Source organism: Vombatus ursinus, unplaced genomic scaffold, assembly GCF_900497805.2.
Source record: "Vombatus ursinus unplaced genomic scaffold, bare-nosed wombat genome assembly UNPS02014870.1, whole genome shotgun sequence".
In the NCBI taxonomy this organism is placed as follows: domain Eukaryota; kingdom Metazoa; phylum Chordata; class Mammalia; order Diprotodontia; family Vombatidae; genus Vombatus; species Vombatus ursinus.
Window position 1 is genome coordinate 10986455 of NW_020954648.1, and position 17939 is coordinate 11004393.

The 17939-nt window shown below is 37.0% G+C and overlaps 1 protein-coding gene across 2 annotated transcripts in view; it reads right to left on the minus strand.

Moving 5' to 3' along the window:
- BRAF (B-Raf proto-oncogene, serine/threonine kinase) overlaps window positions 1-17939 on the minus strand; it is a 166158-nt gene that overhangs the window by 40617 nt on the left and 107602 nt on the right. For both annotated transcript variants that reach the window (XM_027842279.1, XM_027842280.1), the window contains 6 exons: window positions 16835-16994; window positions 13285-13321; window positions 8611-8747; window positions 6466-6583; window positions 5331-5415; window positions 1613-1789 (listed from right to left, as the gene is read on the minus strand). In XM_027842279.1, coding sequence (XP_027698080.1) covers window positions 1613-1789; window positions 5331-5415; window positions 6466-6583; window positions 8611-8747; window positions 13285-13321; window positions 16835-16994 — 714 coding nt within the window. The remainder of the gene's footprint in view (window positions 1-1612; window positions 1790-5330; window positions 5416-6465; window positions 6584-8610; window positions 8748-13284; window positions 13322-16834; window positions 16995-17939) is intronic.

Genomic DNA, 17939 nt, shown 5'->3' on the forward strand with positions numbered 1-17939 from the left:
ACAGTGTTTAAGGGAACATTAATGTGCAGACTGAAGTCCTCAAGTATGGGGGCAGAAGTTGTAAAGGAGAAGTTGAATGGAGGAATCACTTGGAGACAAATAGACTCGAGAAACAAGGCATTGGTGCAGATAAAAAAACACACATAAAATCTTATCTTTCTTTAACCGTGGGTCCTTTGAATTACCAAAAATCTAGTAGAAGTGATAGGGACATAATTCAAAGAAACAGCTCTGGTGATTAACATCTTACCATATAATTAGAGCTAGTACAATGAAGATGTTATACTGAAAACATAAAATCCTACCTTAGCAAAAGTAAAGACAAGTTATCTCAGACTTAAATCTCATTAAAAGGAAGCTCAAGTGAATTCTTTATAACTCATAGTTCACAAATACTATTGTATGCTAACATATTTCAAGCCAACTAGAGATTGTAGTACACTGAAATGTCAGTTCAGTAAAAGATCCTGCACAGTCCAACAAGGCTTTAATTGTGGTTGACCCATATCAAAGTCAGACCTTGACTCAGACTGGTGTATAAACACATTGTTACCCTAATTTAAAAACATATTGGTTTATTTCTCCAAACACTTATCTATAGCTTCCAAGGTATTATACTTTGGCTTATTTAAGGCTTCTCACTTAAGCTCTTGGTTTTAAAATAACCATCTAACTCAACCTTTTGATTTTTAAGCTGCCACTCATTATTTAATTTAAAAATTACACATAATCTTTCAGATTATGACAGCTTTGGATTTTCTTCTTCTAGTAATTTGTTAAAAGAACTTACTATCCTTTCCAATTAGCTAAGTAAGCAAAAATCAATGTATCTGAACAACTTGACATATCCTTGACACAAGGATTACCAGGCGAGAGACTTATGTTTCAGCTTTTTATTAATTGACATATTCTGAAGGAAGACATTATCTGTACTTAGAAAAACTGATTTTGTATAAAGAACAACAAATCCCAATGACCAAGCTTGACTCTGGAGCAGAGTGGAAAAAATGGATTTTCCTCTTTTCATTGTGGAGGTTGGTAACTACAGTGTGAAATGTTGCATGTAATATCAGACACAGGTGATTTTGCTCAACTTTCCCCCTTTACCCTTTTCCTTTTAAAATCTTTGTTAAGGGTGGGTGCCCTTGGAAATAAATGTTATATAACAGTAGAAGTTTGGCTTCAATAAAAATAAAGAAAAGCTTGTTTGAAAGGATATCAAAACAATTAAAAATACTTAAGAATTTTAAGTATTGTATACTTTCAAAGCAAACCTGATGTTATTTTTTGAATTCTTAGCCTTAGAGTTAAAAACATTGCTCACTAATCATAATTCACAGCTATGTCTTCAGTAATAGTTTGCATTTTAAAAAGAAATTCTGTTACTGTAAGAGATTATAAGAATTAAGACATAAATATTATAGGGGGCTATTGTTACTACTTTACCTGCATTAAGAGCATATGAAATAAAATACTATAATACTTGGACTCAACAACTTAAAGTGCTGATCAAATCATTTGGCTAAAAGAATGCTTTTAGTCCAAGTATCTAAAGTCCACTGAAACACTCTTTCCGAGTTAATTCAAAGAGTTTCAACAGAGAAATACTTACTCCATGCCTTGTGCTGTTTGCCGTGCAATATCTATCAGCTTGATCATCTCAAATTTGGTCTCAATGATATGTAGATGGTGATATAAACTGGAGCCTTCACACCACTGTGTAACAATGGCCAACTGTGGTTTTGTTGAATAGCCCATAAAGAGTAGGATATTCACATGTCGTGTTTTCCTACAAAAAGAAAGACTCAATTCAATTCAACAAGCATTTATTGAAGTTCTATTATATGCCACACCCTATGCTAGCACTACCAAGATAAAAAACAAAATAGTCCTGGCCTTCAAAGAGCTTACATTCATTGGGGGTCAGGGTGGAGAGTAGGCAGAAGTGGAAAACAACATATACAGAGAGAAATAAATACAAAACATACAAAGCAAATCAAAATAATGTTTCTGATGGGAAGAGCATTAATAAGGGTAGATATCAAGAAAGACTAATGCTTCAAAGTTATATCTGAACTTTTGGTGTAAAACAGTATAAGAGGACTTGTTTTTTCAGCTATTTCAAGACACTATCATACCTTTCCCTCTTTTTGCTGGGCTAAGCACTCCTAGTTTTTCCAACAACCCTTACTGGCTACAATTTCTGTACCTCTGAATTCTGGTTGCCCTTCCCTGCACATATTCTGGGTTTGTCACTGTCCCTCTTAAAAAGTGATACGCAAAGTTGAATATGATATTCAAAATACATCTGAACAGCAGACAACTTCCTGTTATCTGGACACCTTTTATATTGCTGATATTTCTGGGAGGAAAAAAGGTTGAATATGAAATCTACTCAGAAAAACACTTATGTTTCTACATCTTCTGCTTTATTGAAAATTAGATGAAATACTGATTAAACACTTTCAACGTACATTGCACTGTACTAGGTAGGTACTGAAGATACAAAGAAAATATTAAAATTCTTGCCCTCATGAAGGTTATAGTCTATTGTATGCGAGGTGGTAAGATAAGGGTATATATATACATAAACAGTGATAAGCATAATCAAGGTTAGGAAGTGACAAAGGCAAAGAAAAGATCAAAGAACTCTGGTAACATGTGAGGAGGGAGAACACATCTATATAATCGCGGGAATTAAAGGAAGGCTTCAAAAAAGGTGGGTCCTGAGATAAGCTTTGAAGGAAGATGAGGATTCTGAACAGCAACATTGAGCAGTGAGGACATTCCAAGCATGGGGATGGCTTTTGTAAATGTAGGAAGGCAGATGTAATGCTGGATTCTCAGGGATGGCTAGTTGTCCCAGTCTGGCTGGAAGAATAAGAAATGGCTTACAAGCTCATGGGTCAGTTGAGTTTATTTCCCTTAGACCTTTTCAGGTTAAATGACTTGTCCAAGGCCACACAGATAGTAAGTAGAGGAGAAGATTCAAACCTAGATTTCCTAACTCAAATGCCCATTTCCTTTCCATGGTTCCATGCTGGAAATTCCATGCTGGAAATGAAGACTGGAGACAGATGGTAAAGGGCCCTCGATGGCAGGCCAAGTTTATATTCTACTCTAACAATAGCAAGCATTTACATAGCACTTTAAGGTTTGCAAAATCTTTCACAAATATTATCTCATTTGATCCTCCCAAATGGTAGGTGCTATGTTTATCCCCATTTTGTAGATACGGAAACTAAGGCAGACAAAAGTTAAGTGACTTGCCCAGGGCCTCATGATAAATAAGGGTCAGAAGCTGTATTTGACCTCAGGTCTTCCTTATTCCAGGTCTAGTTCTCTATACACTGTATCACATAGATGCTAGAGGAAACAGGAAGCCTAAAAGCTATAGCCCCTCTCCTTGTGCCTTGATCACATCCCTCTCCCTTCCTCCAGGAGCTCACCTCCCTCTTGGATAGCCCCTCTATTGCTCCAATTTTCAAATTTGCTGTATCCACTGGCTTATTTCCTACACCTATAAATGTGCCCAGATTAACCACATCTATAAAAAAAATCTTAACTTATTCATTTTGTCCCTTAAGCTACCATCCTCTATCTTACATCTATACTTGGTTTGGCTTTTAAAGCCTTTTGTCATCTGGGCTCTTCCTACTTTTCCAGTTTTCTTATACCTTACTCCCCTCCACACAATCTACCCTCGTGTGACACTAGTTTCCTTGCTGTCCCTCAAAAAAAGGCACTCTGTCTCCCAACTATGCATTTTCACTGGCTGGAGTGTTCTCCTTCTTGGAATCCCTGGCTTCTGTCAAGCACTCAGCTCAAATCCATCTTCTGTAGAAGGCTCTTCCTGGGCCCCACAGGTACTGGGCTGTCTTCTCTGGTGATATCTTCTCTGTATATGCCTGCTATCTACCACGCTATTTAAATGTTGCTTCCCCATTAGGATGTAAGCTTCTTTGGGACAGTGACTGTTTTTGCCTTTATCTGCACTGTAAAACCCAGCACAGTGTCCTGCACATAGTGAGTACTGCATTCCTTCATTCCAACCTCTCTCACATCCTGGACTTGCAGGTCTGACAACATCATCACTTTGCTCAAGAGCTTTAATTGCTTTCTATTGCCACTAAGATAAAATACACATATCTCTGTTGGTATTTAAAGATCCTCCATGATCTGGCTCCAGTCTGACTTTCCATACTGATCAAACATGATTTTGTCTCATACATTCTATATTCCAGCCAAACCGGACTACCTGCTGTTGCTCATCCACGACACTACATCTTCTATGACCTCAGGACCTTTATATAAGCTGTAACGGTCTCCCTTTCATCACTTCCACTTCTTGAGTCCTTATCTCCCCTCAGGGCTTAGTTCAAGTGACCCTCATTTCAAAAGGTCTTTCCTAATTCCCCCAGTTCTGAGTATTCCCCTTCCTCTCCTGCAATTTCTTTGTAATTTTTCCCATATACCTAGTGATTACTTATCTGTGTGCATGTTGTAGCCCTACAGTAACAGGTTAGCTTTTTGAGAGCAACTGTCTCATTCTCTTTGTATCTAAGCATGATGCTTGGCATACAATAGACACTTAATAAGAACTTTTAAAAACAAACTGAAATGAAGTGAATTTGAGCATTGAAGCGAAGCAGTCAGACCTGTTCTTCAGAAAGATGACTTCAGTGGGGATGTGAAGAATGGACTACAGAAGGGACTGGTGGAAAGGTGATTGATTGAGTAGTACAGAGGAGGGATGAGAAGTCCCTGGACTAGAGCGGTGAATTACATGAATGGAGAAAAGGATGACTGGGAGGTGATGTGGAAGCAGGAGGCAGACTCCACAAGCCTTGTAACAACTGAATATAGTGAAGTAGAAGAGTGGTGAAAGAGTCTGAGCATTTGAACGTTGGTGCTTGGGAGGAACAGGTAAGTGTAAAGGAAGGATCAGTAGGGTTAGAGGACACGAGAGAAAAGAATGCATTCAGTCAGGGACATCCGGAGTCTGAGATGCCTACAGAATATCCAGCTAAGTGGCACACCCAGAAAACAGATGTAGGGCCCTTGAGGGCTGGGGTGCAGAAGAGAGCTTATTTAGGGCTGAACATATAGAATTGGGAGGAGTCATCTGTGTAAAGATGATAAATGAATCTATGTGAATGGATGAGATCCAAAGAAGAAGGTGCACTGAGAAAAGAGAAGAGGGCTCAGTACTGAGGCTTGGGGACTCCTAGGCTCAGGGAGCAGGAAAAATTGCAAAGCCAGTAAATAAATGGGAAACACATCATGATAAGCATCTCAATTCTCTGGAAAATAATGTACACAATGCTCACCTGAGCACTCCTACTTCATTTTTGAAGGCCTGTAACTGCTGAGGTGTGGGTGCTGTCACATTCAACATTTTCACAGCTACATCACCTAGAAGATAATTGTCATCCCAAGAGAAAAGCATTTTTAAAAAAAGAATGGTTGGGTATTTTCACCAGTCACCACAGCCCTACTAAAATCTGTATCACTAGGAAATGTGCTTATGAATTATACTAACTTCTTTTTTGTTTAGTTGTTTTTTGGGAAGCAATCCAAGTTAAGTGACTTGCCCAGGGTCACACAGCTAGGAAGTGTCTGAGGCTGGATTTGAACTTAGGCTGACTCCAGGGCCAGTGTTCTATCCACTGCACCACCTAGCTGCCCCTACACCTTAACTTCTTAAGTTTTCTTATTTTCTAGGGAAAAACCCAACCAATGAGAGATACGCATGCCAGAAGAGTTTATATTGTTTAAGTTATTGGGAATTCAGCTTTGTCAATTGCATTCCAAAACCATTTTCAAGAGTGGTTATACTAGACCTAAAAAGAAATGCAGTTAACAACGGATAATGCTGAAGCAAAAAATGTCAGACTCAACCGTGTTGGCTGAAAGTCAAGTAAACTGAAATCAACCTTTTAGCATTGAAATTTTTAAGGCTTTTTCAGTTTATGGATTACTTTAAGCTCGAGTAACAACCTATCTCATCTGTTACTTTTTTACAAAAAGGGATGATTTTACCTAGGAAAGGAATCACTAATATGATTACATATATTTAGATGTTCAATTATGGTTTTTAATGTAATTTAACATCTTTAATGCAGCTTAACACTAGAGTAACCATGTATATTGAAAACAACACACATTTTGTCATGAATTTGTATTTGAGACCAGCTTAATGATTTTCATATATGAATAAACTTTTGAAAATCACTTTGAATCATGCTTTAACAAAAGGTAAGAAAGGGTACTAATATCATGAATCTATAAAAACCTATTTTTATTCCTTGCAGTTTTTAAAAACCAATCTTTGGAGAATTCCACTGAATGACATGCCATATGATAAAATAAATAATACTTACTTTAGCACTTTCCATGAAAGATTTAAAAAATATGCAATAATTATAAACTTGAAAACTAAGTTTTGTCCTAATGCTTACATACCATGCCATTTTCCCTTGTAGACTGTTCCAAATGATCCAGATCCTATCCTTTGTCCAACTGTAATTTGCCCATCTGGAATCTCCCAATCATCACTTGAGTCCCGTCGACCAAGGGTTTTCTAAAATAAAATTCAACCAAAATAATGTAAAATCAGATTTATTCATTATAAAGGAAATGTATTTTAAGACTTGCCTAAGCCTGGTAATGATATAATATATGAAAAGATTTAAATTATGATTTTATTTTCCATCAGAATTAGCAATATCTGATTTGCAATTTAGTATCAGTGATGGGGTAGGGGCCCAAGCCGAGAACTTTGCCCCTCATTCCAAAAAGATTTTGGGTCCCATTTGTATGGGCCCCAGAAAACCCTTAAACTTTCTTTGAACTCACTTATCTGGTCAAGGAAGTTTAGCAGTCTCCAGATTATTAACTGGCCTAACCGCCTAAGCGGAGCTATCTCTTGAATACCCTGAAGAAGCCTAGTCTTTGATACCCTAATGAAGTCTAGTATATTTCCCAACTAGGATCTTACCCAGACCCTATTTAACCTCTTCCTTCCCTATCTTCCACTTCTTTGTTACCCTAATGGAGCCTAACCCTCCACTGTCTATTCCCAGATGACCCCATTCTGCCTCCCATGCTCCCATGGAGTTCTCCCTAAACTCCTCTCCCAGTCACCCCAGCTTCAAGATCCTCTTCCCAGCTCCTCCTCCAAAATTATTTGGCTGTATATAAGATCCATCCTGGCCCCCATTTATTTATTTATTTAGTTTGCTTTTTGGTGAGGCAATAGGGGTTATGTGACTTGCCCATGGTCACACAGCTAGCTGGCTCTCATTTAAATGCTGAGATTTCCTCATGCCCGATCGTCCTTATGGGTGTCACTAACGTTCAGACTCCTTAAGAGTCTGGCCTGTATGGTTTATCTCTAATAAAACCCTGTCTTTGGCTGAAAGAAGACTTGGGTTGAATTCATTCAGGCAGAAACCACGTGTTGTGATTTTGGGGTCCCAGCACCCCTGGCACCTACACCTCAACATCAGGGCACTCATAAAACACCGCTGTTGTTTGGACATGCAAGTGAATTGGATTTAAGTGAGAGAAGGCTTCGCAAAGTCACTAGTCTCACCTTCTCCTCTGGAGCCATCTGGGTCTGGGGGCAAGATACAGATAAGGACAACTAGAGATGGCCCTGGATGCAGTGGGAGACCTTAGCCTTTTTAAGCTAAGGTCTTTTAACAGGTTTCAGTTTGACTGAGGTCACACCTCATTCAGTGATTAGGCTAGGTAAGAAATAAGGCAGAGAATAGCCTCTTGTACCTAGTCCAAAAAAAAAAAAATCAATCTGGGAAGGGAAGACCCTCAGGATTTCTGGTCAAAATTGAAACAATTGCTATTTACATTCACTCTGAGCCATCAGGGCCCAAACAATGACCAAAGAAGGCTTGGGCTGGGACCTATTGTTGGCCAATCAATGAGAGCTGGAGTAATTTGGGTTTAAGGCATGGTCCTTAAGAAAAAAAAATGATGTTGGGATATACAAAATGAATTATTACTTAAACCAAAATAATTAAATCTAACATATCAAGGTCATTTCACCAACCAATCCCTATCCCTCCATTACAATGTCTCTTAAACAGTTTTCATTATCTATCTTGTCTGATTTTTTTCCTAAGTAAAAAGGCCATAAAAGCTCTTAAGTAAACATTTGCATATGCTATTCCCTTCCCCCTCTTCCCGCTACCAAATTATCAGAAAGAGTAGATCTCATTCTTCAGCTACCAATGCCTTTGTTTCAGTCACAGCAGAGATGAGAACAGCAATTAGAGATTCAGAAATAATTCCTGCACCAAAAGACTGTCAGTTCTAAGATGGCTTTTGGAACAATATAAATTGCATGTCAGAGAACACCAAATCAGCACATTTGGATAATGTATTAAGTGACCACAGTTAGTTTAAATTATTTTAGTTTTTGCATGAAGCAAAATCTATAGCATCTAACTTGTGTCAAGTGTTACTTAGATACTAATAATGTGACAAGATTTACAACAAATGTCCACTGCTCTTTGAGTTGTTACTACATGGCTTTTAAAAAAAAGAAAAACTTAGGAGAAAAGCAGGAAGATGACCTTCTGCCCTTACCATTCTATTCCTGTCTTCAGAAGATGATGAAGATTTTCTTTCACGCTGAGGTCCTGGAGATTTTTGTAATGCTTTCACATTAGTTAAAGATCCAGGCAAGGAAGCAGGAGGGGTGGCAGACAAGCCTGTTGTTGACCCTGAATTATTTTTTAAAAAATGCATCCATTAAAGGAGGATCAAATCTATTGTTTTAAAAAATCTTAAGAAATTTAATACTTGTTTTGAAAGATGCAGTATGTCCAAATGTCTTAGAGGGATATTCATGTTTTAATGTGCTTATATAATTTTTACCAAATAAACTCCGTTCAATTTTCTCTATCAAACTGTTGCAGTAGTTCATCTTACATATCAATGCTAAGTCTGAGCACAATTTTTCTTTAAATTAAAAAAATAACATACTAATGAAAATCACAAATTAGATGCTTATTTCTCTGGCAGGAGAAGATTAGTTCCAATAAAAAAAATCTGTTATGTCCCAAATATTTGGAATATCTTTAAAATTATATTAATATAATTTAAAAGGCACAGATCACAAAAAGATGGGAGAATGTGACTGCGATAGCCCTAAAAATTAAAAAAAAATTTGATTCTTTGTTATCTAGAAATATAAAATATTTAATCCAAAGAAGCACACTATACCCTAATAAGCCATACTACTTATGAATTTTGTTGTCTCCCTGAGGTCTGTTAAACACAGAGAGGGATTCTTTATCTATATATAAAGTTAATGGTATACACAAAGTCAAGTAGGTTTTGCTGGTCAAAAAAATCGAAACAAAACAAAATTCCTTTACAAATGACCAAAACTTAGTGATACAAATTCCACGGCTTCACTGCTAAATTACTGCCTAGGCAATATGTGTATTGGTCAAGGGAATCTTAGCACATACTCTTTCTGAAAGGAGATCCATATTCAAGAGCTGTGGGGAAAGCTTGGCCTCACCAGTGTGGACCAAAGGATCCACTAGATTCTGGCAGCCTTGTGCTAGCCTACAGAATGTCACCTCTGCTTCCCGTTGGCACCTTTAGGATGTATCCAAGAGCTTGCAAAGCTTATTCAAGATGAAATCACTAAAATGACTTCCATCCTTTTGGGGGATATGGGAAGCTACAGTGAAGGAAAGTGGGAAGGTAGTTCTGAGGTCATGCCAATAAGCAGAATCTAGTCTTTTTGAATCTGGCTCAACGGGTGTTCAAGTTCCCTATTTTATCAGTGGGGTTGTACTGAGATTTTCTCATAGTATTCTCCTGGGTTTAAATTTGGAGATTAAATATCTGAGGTCCTCCTGGAGTGCTGTCATATAGATAATTACTTGGTAACACAGTCCAAGTTAATCCCTCCACATATAAAGCAAAAAGCAAAAACAAAAAACAACTTGAGGGAGATACTGCTTCTTAAGATGTTTACTACCATTAGGAGAAAAGTTATACTTCAATCTAGTGCAAAAGGCCAAAATAACAGTAACATTAGTCAAAGGTTAAGCCTGTGTAAAAATTTGGTCATCCCATCTTTTATATCCAATTCTCTGAAAGGACAAAATGATGATTGAGATTAACTGGTTCTGTCTATCTTTTTATATAAAACCACTGCAACAAATAGGCTCGATTGCTTGATGATGTTTAGCTGACAAACTTTTCTAAGCAACTATGCTAATTAAACTAATTTTTCTCAGTAAATTCTGCATACTTTCCAAGGACAGGAACAGTTGACCTAGGAAAGCAACTGTAAGGCCTAGAAGCTGAAGCTTAATGCTGAAGCACAAATTAATAGCTCCAAGTAATTAATACCTTTTAGCAAAATCTTTGAAAATAACGCATACTTATACAATGTTTTACTGAAAGCTTACCGAGGAACAATCCTGACAAAAGTAGAACAGATATCCCCATTTTACAGATTGGGGAACCAGGATTAAGTGAATTGCCAAGATTATATAATTTAGTATCAATCAGAGTCAGGAGTTGAAATCAATTGGTCTTTTGATTCTAACTGTGCTAAGCCGTGTCCCCTCCCATGAAAACACTGGTATGGGGCACTCCCAGTAAGGAAACTCCCTCTACCAATACAAATGAGCAACTATTCTGCCTCTTACAGTCTAAGAATTGCTTGGGGGGGCAATGAGAGGTTCAGTAATTTGTCCAGGGCCACACAATCAGCATATGTCTGAGGTGGAACTTGAACCCAGACCTTTCTGGACTAGAAGTTATCTCTCTACCCACTACCCCATATTAAGCCTCATTATTTGTCTTTTAGATTAAGTACAGTAAGATATCTATACCAATTTTGTACCATTAAATGAATTATAATAAATGTAACCACAGTACTCGAAATACGGAGGAATGACATATGATGTCATCTCACTTTTTGGAGTCTGAAATCATGCTGCTACCCTTTTTCTCTCACAGTAAAACCTGAATCTAACATTACATAGCATTAATGAAGAACAGAAACTTAGGTTTTCTTAAGTATATTACGAATAATCAGGTACAATAACTTTTATTTCTGCATAGCACCTTGTTTCTTGTGCTTAATATGTTATAAAATAATCTATTTCCCATTGCACAGAAGCATTAATATTGTTGATTATCAGAGAATCTCCAAAAAAAAAGTCAAAGTCCCAATAATGTGTCCCTGAATAATTTATCTAATTTACATTTTCACAGAATATGACTGCTAAAATACAAATAAAAACATTAATCACCACAGAAATGTCACTTAAATGGATTAAAACCAAAGGAATTCAGATCGAAGGCCCATACCTTGTTAGTTCCTTCCAGATAAATTTACAACAAACATGACCAATAGTTACAAGGTTAAAAACAAGATGGACACTTCCAGCTCAGAATTTCCTTGCTTTTAAAAGTTTATGTCAGACAACATACAGAAAGCTAGTGGTAGTGAATATGTATAAGAAGCACATTCAGAGCATTCCAGCCAGGCCAAGCAGAAAATTGAGGTTTTTTTTTTCCTCTGAAAACTCTCACACTTACAAACACACGCTGTGAGGGTGAGGCACGAACAGCATTTGTGGTTTTTATTTATTTATTTTGGGGGGTTTGGGGTGGTGTGAAAACAAGAAAGAAGAGCCCAACTACCTCTGAACACTGGGCCAGGCTCAAAATCAAACACTATTTCACTGGGGACAGAATGTAGGAGGGGACTGGGAGTCCGGGATTGGTATTTCCGAAGACAGCGCATCAGTTGGTTCAAGGGGGCTGTTAGAGAGAGAAAGAAAGGAGCAGGCAGAGACAGGAAGACAGACACACAGAAGAAATGAAAGAAGTCATGGGGAATAAATAAGATGACTTGAAGCCTGCTTAACAGAATAATTTTGGTCATAAAAAAAAAAACAACCAAATACTTATTTTTATAAAATCCCAATAACTAAAACAAATAAACCAAAAAATCCTCCCCAAACCCAAAGCAGTTCAATATGAAGGGTAAAAATTGCCATTTAATCTTAGATACTAAGCAGGCACTTTTTTATGACTAGGTTAATAGCTTTGTGATGCCAACATGACTGCAACATTTAAATGCTGGATGTATTGGGGGAAAATTATCAAAAGCCACAGTTATCAAGACATATGAAAGTCAAACTGGCAACAACATTATCTGGTGGGTTCACAGAATAACAAACAAACAAAAAATTTCTATATCTGAGGTACTATAAACTCTAGATGCAGAGTTCACAAGACAAGGTGACCCAGCATTTTAGTAGGTTTAAAGGTGAAGAGGCAGTACAACAAAATACAATTATACAATGGATTGAGGTAGATAAAAATTTAGATATTCTGCTAAAGGTATATAGCAAGTTGAAATGAAGAGGCCATATTAAGAGATATTTGTGTAAAGCTATAAAAGCATTCAATTACTATACTCATTTATAAGGACATTTATAAGGACAGATCTTGATAGGTAACAAGATATTCTGAAACATGATACTTTGGACAATATTTTACGAGAAATATTCTTATGATGAATTATTTTCATTAGCCTCCAAATTTATAACTGGATACTATAATCAGTGCCAGGTTGATTGGGTAATGGGTTTGACTTCAGCTTGTTTGTTTGTTTTGTAAGCAGAACTGAACTATTCCAAGGGGTAATTGAACATCTGCCCAGTCACCTACGGTATAACACATCTAGACTTTACACTTTTTTCAGGAAGACAAGGGGAAGAAGTCATAAACACCGACCTACTATTCCTAGTCACCTGGCATCATAGAAATTGGCTGGAATACTGGGGAGGTTGGAAAACTTCCAGGATATATTAATATAAAGATAGTAGTTATCAGGAGAAATTTTGATCACCAGAAAACCCTGTGATCAAATTTAAAAAAGAAATAAACATCCCAAAGGGAAGTTTAATAACGATATTTTGAGGATGGATACAGATCAGCAAAGCAACAGAATTCTCCATGTAAAAATACTTCAAAATAATTGATGGAACATTTAAGTTCCTTTCTCCTACGTGCCTACTCTACCCACCCGAATTAATATATGTTTTATCAGGACAAACACTAAATATAGAAAAGTAAAGCTGATAATTTGGTTTTTCTCTACACATTTCTCTCTGTGTCTGTGTTTCATGAAACGAGCCAGTAAAAAAGGACAGAGGCAGCAAAGCAATGGCATTTTCCCCCAAATTCTCTTGCGAAATTAAAATGACTACTTACCTCCATCACCCCGTAACCCTTGGTCTCTAATCAAGTCCTATAAATAAATAGTAATGTGTATTTACTTTGATTATACAGTTAAAGATCAAAAATAGTGTTTCATTTCCCACTAAATATCACTAGTAGCTGGGCTAATTAAAATGAGACCAGTATGACTTCATAAAACTTAAAAACCATAGGCTAGCCAACATCTAAGATGCCATCCAAAAAAGAGACAAGTCCCTAATTTGAACCTACTGATAAGAGATCAGCTTAATACAGATTTACAAAATTATTTCAGGTGTTCAAAATCAAGTGAAAGTATGAATTCACTTTAAAAAAGGCTTACTGACAATGCAAAAATCAAAATATATCTAACTTGAGTGACTGAAGGAGAGGCAGAGGTAGAAGAGAAACTTCCCACTTCAGCCTGTCCCTCTGCTTACCTCCACCCTGACTTAGCAGTATTCATCATTTGCCATTACCCCTAAACTTGTCTGTGAATAAGTTTACTCATCTGCCAAGGGTCCAATTTTCTGTATAGAAACCATGACATTAAACACAGAAGCAATTTATTTAAAGAAAAATTTCTGTTGGATTGTCAGGGTACAGCCCTCACTACCCTTTATTCAGATAACAATTTAGCAGGTATTTACTGAGCAACTACTACATACAAGATGACATGAGGCATAAGGAGGCATAAGACAGGCCTTAAAAGAGTTTATCATCTAATTGGATTATTAAGAAGTAAAAGGAAGCCAATTAGTAATATAATATTTAGATAACAATTCAAGACAACAAGAGATACCAGAAGGTACTTTATAATTAAGGTAGACACCATAAGAAAATAAAATGTACTAGAAATTCAGAAAAGGAAAAAAAATCACTCACTAAAGGAGGAGGGAGGACTTGAGCTGGGTCTGCAAGGATGGATAGATTTGGATAGGAAGAAGGGAATGGCCTAAGCAAAGAGGCATGTGAATGAATATATGTTCTAAGGGTGATAAATAGAATAATTTGATCAAACCAATTTTATTAGAATGGAGTTCCTGCAATATGAGATATAACTAAAGAGTTAAGGTGGGGCTAGGCTATGGGATGCCTTGAATGTCAAGCTACAGAGTCTAAATCTTCCTTCAGGTAACAGGTAGCCATTAAAGTAATTCTAGGAAGGGGAAATAAATAATTAAGAAGAGGGAGTATGGTACAATGAAAAGAAAGGCCTGGATTCAAGTCCTCCCTTTAATACATAATGACTGTAGGACACTGACCACTCTCTGCACTATCAAGTTGCAGACAAGACACCCACATGGATGGGCCCAGGAAATTTCTCCCAATGCACCCCTACACACCAATGAAATCCCAGGTTTGATTAAAAAACATTACTGTGACTAAACAGGTGGACCTAAGTACAGCTGGAGAGAGGAGAGCCTGCAGATCATCCAGGAGATACAAGAGGAGCCTTGGGGTAAAGAGATGGGGAGGGAGAGGACCAAAGGCAGAGACACCCACTGCAGGCTCTACACTCCAAACACTTGGCTAGGAGGAGTAAAAAACCACAACTTGGAATGCAAGGCATTTTTTTCAAAAATGAAATCAAATCACATGGATGAAGGCATGGATGGTATGCTCATCAAGTTATGTGGATGGCAAAAAGTTGGACAAAACAGTTGATGTACTGGATAACAGAGTTCAGATCCAAAAAATATATCTTGGAAAAATTTGAATGGTAGATTGAAATTAGCAAGATTAAATTTAAGAGGGATAACTTTAAAGTCTTAGTCTTAGGTTCAAAGAATCATTTGTACAAATAAGCAGGGTGAAGGAGGGAAAGACAAGAATAAGCACAGTTATAAAGTAGTTCACCTGAAAAAGATGGATTTTAGTGGACTGCAAATTCAATGAGAGTCAATGTGCCACAATTCTAATTTAATTTTTAGCTGTGTGAATAGAAAGATGGTGTCTACAGCAAGAGACTCAATAGTTTTGCTGGATGTGACCCTGATCAGACTACATCTGGAGTACTGTGTTGTCTTCTGGGTTCCACGGTATGGAAGGACATTAAAAAACCATGACTTATCAACAGCAGGATTACCAGAATATGAAGAGGATTAGAAATCTCATCAAATGAAGATCTATGGGAGAAACTGGGCATATTTAACCTGAAAAACAGGAGACTTATGGGAGAAGGTAACAAGCTGTCTTTCAATATTTGAAGGATTAACAATTTTGTGGAAGAATTAGACTTATTTTCACTGGTTGCAAAGAACAGAACTGGAACCAATGGGCAGAAGTTATCCAGAGGCAAATTTTGGCTAAACATAAGGAAAAAGTCTTTGCCATTAGAGTGGTCTAAAAACTAGAGTAGAACAAAGACTCACTGGGGAATAGTGGGTTTTCCATCCCTGGATGTGCTTAAGCGAAAACTGAATGAATTATCAGGGACACTGCAGAAGAAAATCCATGCTTCAGGGTGGTGTTGGGTTAGATGACCTCTGAGTTCCCTTCCAACTTTATTCTTAGATGAGACATTAATCTAGCTTTATAATCATATCTATTAGCTAGAAAGTCAGAACTAAGAAAGCAGAGGACAAGACTAGGCAGAAGGACTGCTAAGAAAGGGCAAGGTCTAGTTTCCTATAGTTGATAGAAACGACCAAAATTAACCTAGCAGAAGAACTCTTATAATTTATATACTTTAAATCTTCTATAGCTGTATTTCCTATCTCTGGCCTCACCCTGTATGTTTTCTCTATAATGTTTTGTATTAAATTTCTTTTAAAAAATTACCTATGGGGTAATGAGCTGTTTGAAGGGGGTGGGACAGGTGAGGAAAGAAAGATGGGGGTTGGGAGAAATGAGACAGGGTTAAGAAACCTATATTTTTTTCCAATAAAATAGCTAAATGCTAGGGAACCCAGGAAAAAGATGGCAAGTGACAGAAGTAAGAAAAAAATAGAAATCATGAGCAAGCCAAATCCTTAGCTTGCTGTTTCAAAGGAGAATTGGCATCTCAGACCAAGTGGAGCCAGAGGTAGCCCCTGGATCTTCCTTCTCTAAATGCCTGGCCCATAGCATTACAATTTGGTGAAACACAACATAAAGAGAAAGTATTTGTTTGAATGGATTAGGATGAATTATTGAAGAAAGAAGGAATTCATGGCTATAAAGAAGCTAAATAAATGATTAGCTCTTGGGGGATACTTCTGTCTATGCAAAGATGTACTTTGAGCATACCATCATAAGGGTGCTCAAGATTAAAAATAAATACAACTTAATGAAATAATTTAAAATTACTTTTTAGAGCGCATTAGCTATGGTGATGTTTATTTCACAATGACTACAAAGTAATGAATGGCTGAAATCTTGGGGAGAGAACTACAGGGAGTGGCTCGTAAGAATAAAGAGTATTATGACTGGTTTAAAGCATTAATCAGTAATGTACATACATTTAGGAGGGATGTTAAAAATTTCTCTGATCTGTGATTAGTGAAAATTTCTACTTCAACTAATACAATGCATAAAAAAGTTAATTTACTTTATTGTGACTCTAAAGATACAGAATACTTACATCAATATTGACAGGTTCTATTGTGTTTATATGCACATTGGGAGCTGATGAGGACCGGTCCCGTTGCCCAAACTGGTTCCGATGATCCTCATCTGCTGGTCGAAAGGGCTGTGGAATTGGAATGGATTTTGAAGGCGAAGGACTGGTAAGAATTGGGGGCCTGGAAAGTCAAGTTTGGAAAATAAGATTCAGAACTACTATACATGCTACCTCACATTCTAAAATGGAACAGCAGACACTTCTTTGTTTTTATATTCTCAAGTAAAATCAAAGGTGAGAAAGCATTTAAAAATTATGACCATCAGTAATAGTTTAACAGAAATTTTCAAACAATTAATCTTAAGAAGGCAGCTTTGCTCAGTACCTTAAGGAGAGGCCTTCAGGACCCTGCCTGATTACAACATCATTACATTTATTCCAAGGGTAACGAGAAATTACCTTTGGTCACTAGATGATATTCTTAATTCTCTACTTGGAGAAACTATTTAAAATTTAGTAGCAAGTAGCTAAATATATCTACCACCTAGTTTTTTACATAATTTCCATCATGCTAGAAATCACTAATGCCAGGAAATATATTATATTATGGGAGCAGGGAGATAGAGGACTAAGTAAATAGAAAAAAATTTTTTTAAAGAATTTACACAGACTGTAGAGGAATATTAATCATGAGCTTGCAGGTAGTGGCACGACATGCTCAAATCTATTTTTATGTTCAGTTTCCCCTTACATTTCCAATGTAATATCTCTTTATGTTCTGAGGCTTTTAACACCTCTGATACAAGCACGCATTCTCCACCCCAGGAGGCAGAGAATTATTTATTCTTCGTATGGTAAATGACACTGAAGTAGGTATGTAATAGTTTCTTTCTGATGATACTACTACATACACTTCCTATATAACAAATGAGATAGTATTTGTAAAAGCACCTAGCAGAGTGCCTGGCACATAATCAGCACTTACTAAATACTTGTTACTTCCCTTCCTCTCCACCCTCTTGTTTACCAAATTTCATTGTTTAGAGCTTTAAAGAAATAAGTGAGGTCATTCCCCAATTGATAAATGGTCCAAGGATATGAACAGGCAGTTTTCAGATGAAGAAAT